The 5,461-nt window shown below is 42.6% G+C and overlaps 1 protein-coding gene across 1 annotated transcript; it reads right to left on the reverse strand.

Moving 5' to 3' along the window:
* Positions 1-2,729: 2,729 nt before the first annotated feature.
* On the reverse strand, positions 2,730-5,140 carry LOC140244645 (heparan-sulfate 6-O-sulfotransferase 1-A-like). The gene is made up of 2 exons (XM_072324264.1): positions 4,553-5,140; positions 2,730-3,650 (listed from the first exon to the last, which is right to left on the reverse strand). The coding sequence occupies exons 1-2, from the start codon at positions 5,059-5,061 to the stop codon at positions 3,044-3,046; spliced, it is 1,116 nt and encodes a 371-aa protein (XP_072180365.1). The 5' UTR covers positions 5,062-5,140; the 3' UTR covers positions 2,730-3,043.
* Positions 5,141-5,461: the final 321 nt, after the last annotated feature.

Here is a 5,461-nt window from a genome sequence, read left to right on the forward strand (position 1 = left end):
GAATAACCTGAACAGAAACCTGCTGTCACATTCGATAAGGATTTAGATTAAATCCTTGATGAACCTTTGACTTTAAGACAACCGTCTTTCAAATGAATGCCATGGAGATGGCTTTGTATTGACCAATCACCTGAAAGCAAGCCACCTGGTGTTTATCACGGAGGTTACATCTACTGTTGGAAACCCTTGTAAAAACATGTCTGATGTCTGGCACAAAAGGTCACAAAACCCTTGTTCCAAAAAGTATTAGCAGGGAGAAAACATTTGAGATCTAGAGCGCCAAGAGAAAATATTTCAATTCAAACTTGAGAACCGCTATCAGTTCAGTGTTCAGGCATAACATAACACCAATACACTAAACATCGTCAGTTGAGAAAGATAGGGGCGCTAAGGCTTCACTAACCCTAGGGAGTTATAAAAACGGCCTTATCTTTCTAAACTGATGAAATTGACAAAGAGATATATAAATCATGTAATCACCAGCAGGACATGGCCGCACACATTGTATTCTTTATACAGACGCTTGTTGTGTTAGAATCAGCACTAAGAACTGTTTGATGCCGTATCTTTCTCTCTCTCTCTCTCTCTCTCTCTCTCTCTCTCTCTCTCCATCTCTCTATCTATCTCTCCCTCTTTTTTTTTCTTTTACACAAAACATGATGATGCCCGCATCACTTTTCACAAGCACAACATCCGGCCGTTACCATGGCAACACTGCAAGCACCAGTTTCTCCTTGCTGAATCCCTTGAAGCTTATTGCTAATAGCTTGGGTTCTGCTCAAAAGCCCATGGATGAAATGGAAACACATGATTTTGATATTGTACACTCTCTGGATTTAAGCAGCTTCGTACACGACGTATGTGCACCCAGAATGAGATAACGACAGCTCAGGCTAATAATATCATTCCGTCACTTTTTTCTAGGGTCTGTGGGAATATTTCAATTGGCAAAGACTGATACTTAAAAAGATTCACATTTCCTTCAAAAACATGGTTCATGTGATAGAACACATTACATTGACTTTTACCCAGAAACCACATATTTGTGGCTTGGTGAAGTCTCCCTTGTTTGTTTGATTAAATAATTTCATACATGATTCTGAAAAGGGCAACTCATTATAGAAGATCAAAGCTCTTTTGTTTTGCTTTTTAAGATTGGCAGATTTTTGTAATTTTTTTCCTTATTTTGTGTGGATTTAAAGAATCTAACCTTCTCAATTTAATTTGTCTTCATTTAATAAGTATGAGACACGCTGTGCAGTTCAGAGGTACGGTTTAACACTGACATGATGTATTGTCTGCAGCATATTTTCTACCCGAACTCGTTAAATGAAGCAGATCGTACAAGGAGACCATAAAATCTGCCCCAAGATGTGGCAGCTGAGATGACAACGAAGATAAACATACAGCCACTTGCAAGCTACTGTCTTCTCACAATTTGATTAAGAGATTTTAAAATGCAAACCCAGAAATGCCTGAACATGATCTGAAGTTTGTTTCACCCGTTGGGGACGGGGCTGATATTGCTACAACATACATTTCCAATAGACACCTGCCCGAGTATACTCAGGACTCATCTTCAACGGGTTAAAATATCAAATGTATTCTCAGCACGCCAACATCGGTGCCGGCAATGGTAGATTGATTGGGCAATTGCCTTAATATTTGAGCCAGCATGGTTTCTTAGTTTCATATCAAAAGATAGACAACTCCTAAATATGTATTTACTCTATTTAATAGCAATTTGGGGAAAATCGGCAAAGCAGCAGCACCCATCACTTTTATTTCTAGAGCAAATTTGTTTGCACACGATTACTTCTTTTAAATGCTACCAAGTGTTATCAATGACGAAAAGTTTTTCAAAACAGAGTTTGCACTTATTTTTGTGATTTTGTTTTTCTTTATAATACCATGTGGCAATGCTTGCAGACATATATATGCAATCTTAATATATATTAAATGATCGAGTCCTTTCTTTCTCAGTAGCCTTTTTTTTTGTCACACACAATTAGAGCCTTTTTGGTGCAATTTTGCCAGAGAAATTTAATGTATCTCCCCCCCCCCCCCTACACCACACAAAACCAAACGAAAAACCACACACACTAAAAACATTGATTGTGGAAGAAATTTCAACAAGCTAGAACGGCCTAATACCCTACAATTAGTCACCTCAAGCTCTCATCATCATACACCCTGTCTCACTCCATCACTGATCTCCACAACAGTCACAGGTTGAAAGAAGTTGGCAATGTGTGCATTTTTGTTTTTTCGAAAGTGACTACATGACCTGCTAGGTGACATTAAACGCCACCAGAATGATATTGATTTGGGGGTACATTCTGTGTTTCATCCTATTTCAATATGACAATGAGCACATATAAACTGAAGTAGATTCTTGTGAAAAGTGACAGTGTCAAAAATTTCTGCAACAAAAGACCGCTTCAGCCCCTGTTTAGGTCTTTCAGTGGTTAACAGACAAATTTGACATCTGTGCGAAGATGGTTTGTGCATCAGTAAAGTGCAATGAGGTATGAAACAGCATATAACGAAATGAGAACAGCTTTCACCACAGGGATCACATCTACACTATAATGAGATATATCCTTGATCAAACAGGATTGAGGATCTCCTCTCACTTAAAAATACTTGCGGCATTCTACACTCGGAAAGACAGTCATCTCACGAAAATTTATGCTAACACCAACACCGCACTGACCTCTGCATCTATGCAAATCTCACAGAGCCTTGACAAAAGATGTTGCAGAGCATGGATTAAAAAAAGAAGAGAAAACATCATGTGCATGTATACATCACTTTTTCAAACATCCACAAAAATATTTACATGGAGATAATATCTAGTGTTAGGCACCCGTTTGTGTTCATATAAAAAGAAACAAAAAAACTGTACACTGTATATGATACAGATATCATGTATATAATACACATAGGTGTATAAATATAAATACCCGATTAAATACTATTTTTATCCCCCTTTTTACTGCAGTTTTGGTGTCAATATAAGTATCTTCTGTAACTGCCACTGCTAGCTGATGGGGCTATTTGTTTTCTGGGCTTCCTTTCGCTCAAGGTCCTTCATGTGCTTGTATCGCTGGAAGAACAGGTCCTTGGCAAACGCGTACAGCTCCATGTCCAAGTGGTTCTTGGCCTTGACCAGTTCCAGCTCCCCATCCTGGACGGGCGAGGCGTTGGCGATGGTCAGGTTGTGCTGCATGAGGTCGGCGCGGAACGACATGCGGAAGGTGCGCTCGAAGAGGTACTGGAGTTCGCGCTGGTGGTCCGTCAGGCCAAAGAAGGCCATGCTCTCCAGGTTGGCCTTGGCCGACGCCAGCAGGATGCGCTCGTACTCGGCCGTGGAGAGCCCCGAGTGGTTGTAGCAGCCGACCAGCGTCAGGTCGGCCAGCATGCGGGTCTGTCGGTTGTGGGCCAAGTTGGAAGGGCAGGCCATGAAGTCCTTCAGGGTCACCCCCATCCACGTGGTGCTCGTGAAGCACGGCGGGATCTCCTTCTCCGTGGCCTCGCGTCCTCCGCACATCAGGCGCGACGACTTCCAGGTCGCTCCCCGCTGCGTGTGCCTCCACTCGCTGATGTAGCGATTGACAGGGTTGCGCACTACGGTGATGTAGAAATATCTGGAGATTTCAAAGACACAAGCAAACGAAATTATTCATTATACAAGGAATCATCCATTTAACAATAATGTAACATGATAAGCTGATTTAGAGTGTTCAAAAAATTTGTATAATACTGAAAATCATCCATTGATGGCCTTGACTTGCCAAGCTTGAAGGTTGATGTTGTAGAATGACCAACGTATCATTTTTTTCCCCTACAAGTCACTAAAATTTCCTCCACTATTTTTGCTGGAGGCTTTTCTTGATATCTATGGTAGCATTCACTTCACCTTAGCTTGTGCTTCTTATCTCACGATTAGCTCATGATATAAAGGCCACATTTATCTAATAAATGAACTGATGCTACAAGGAGAAATTATGTAAATGCTGTAATATGCTTACCCATGAAATGACAAGCTAGAGCTTTATCAAGCTCTTTTCTGTTTGAAGAGAAAAAAGTCTACACTCAATATAGGTCGTACAAAGAATATCTATAGCTTGGAAACCTGAACATGAGTTCCTGTATGGGCATAGAGGATCCTATACTATGCTGGCTTCAATACTGTAAAGCTGTTATTTTCACATACAGATGTTTTCACGAATGATGAGGTCAAAAACATTTTTGCAAGATGTTGTTTTTCACAATTTAACACCCAGGCTATCGTAAGCGCACTAATACTTGACCGTTCACTGTGCTAATTTACTGCAACCAAGATCACTGTACTCTCGATCTCGCGCTTGGGTATGAGGTTTGTTGATAAAAGGAGGGATGTAACATTATGATACATAATATGATAATGTAATGTTAGACATACTAACATGCACATATCCTGCCAATCATGGTCCTGGTGATTCAGGAATTTGGCAACCCATTAAACCCTTGTGAAAATAACAGCCTTTACCGTAGTGTAGATTCTCACCTCCTTCGAACTTTGATCTTTTCCTTTCTGTCCATGGCGTCCGGGACGCAGGCGTGGAGCTCCGTCCAGTCAGCATGGAGGCCGCACATCCAGCCGGTGGAGAGGCGGCTGAAGAGCCAAAACTGGTGGCGGCTGGATGGCCGGTAACAGTTGCAGCGCTTCTTGGACTTGCTGCACTCGCAGGGCGAGCTGAGGTCCAGGTCCCGCGTGAGGTGCTTGCCGAACGTCGTCCCGCCTGTCTTCTGCATGTGCAGGAAGACCATGACGTCGTTGCCGTTGATGTTGAAGTCCAGCCGGCGGTCCAGCGAGGACTCCGGGAAGCGGTGGCGGCCGACGTACGAGCTGATGTCGCCGGCGGGGATGTAAGGGGCAGAGTGTCTGTTGTCTGCGATAGGGGCATAGCGCCCTCCCTCCATGGAGCAGCTGTAGAGCACGAAACCCAACGTGAGGATGAGAGTGAGAAGTAAGCCATAACGCCACTTGCGCAGGAGAGCGTGAAATGGAGGCATGACCAGGAAGACAGAAGGCAACCTCTACCACTCAAAGCAACCAACGAGACGTCGAGAAAATAAACTCATTGAGCTCACCCCGATAAGTCTCTTGTGCAAATTACGAAATACACAAAAAGTGGTTTTAAACACACATCTGTCGCTCTCAATATCCAATCTTCTCCCAGAGTTCAATTTACAGCATACACTCTTGCTGATTCTGGAACAATTCCTGCAAGACTATGATTATGATTAGGTTGTGAGGCAGGTATGTATGTATGTATGTACTGTCGGTATATACAGGCATCCGAAGTTCCGTCTTGTCGCCTTCACAAGTAAGCGAAGCTAATCTCGGATCCTGCGATGATTGTTCCTTGCTCGACTACTTTTCGCCTCCTGTGAATCCTTTTTTTCCTTCAAG

Source organism: Diadema setosum, chromosome 21 (assembly GCF_964275005.1).
Source record: "Diadema setosum chromosome 21, eeDiaSeto1, whole genome shotgun sequence".
Taxonomy (NCBI): Eukaryota; Metazoa; Echinodermata; class Echinoidea; order Diadematoida; family Diadematidae; genus Diadema; species Diadema setosum.

What these genes read in the sequence shown, in the direction of transcription:
- LOC140244645 (XM_072324264.1), bottom strand. Translation starts at nt 5,061, where the DNA reads ATGCCTCCATTTCACGCTCTCCTGCGCAAGTGGCGTTATGGCTTACTT. An exon ending in AAGATCAAAGTTCGAAGGAG is followed by an intron (nt 3,651 to 4,552) that starts GTGAGAATCTAC and finishes TGAAATCTCCAG; the next exon opens with ATATTTCTACATCACCGTAG.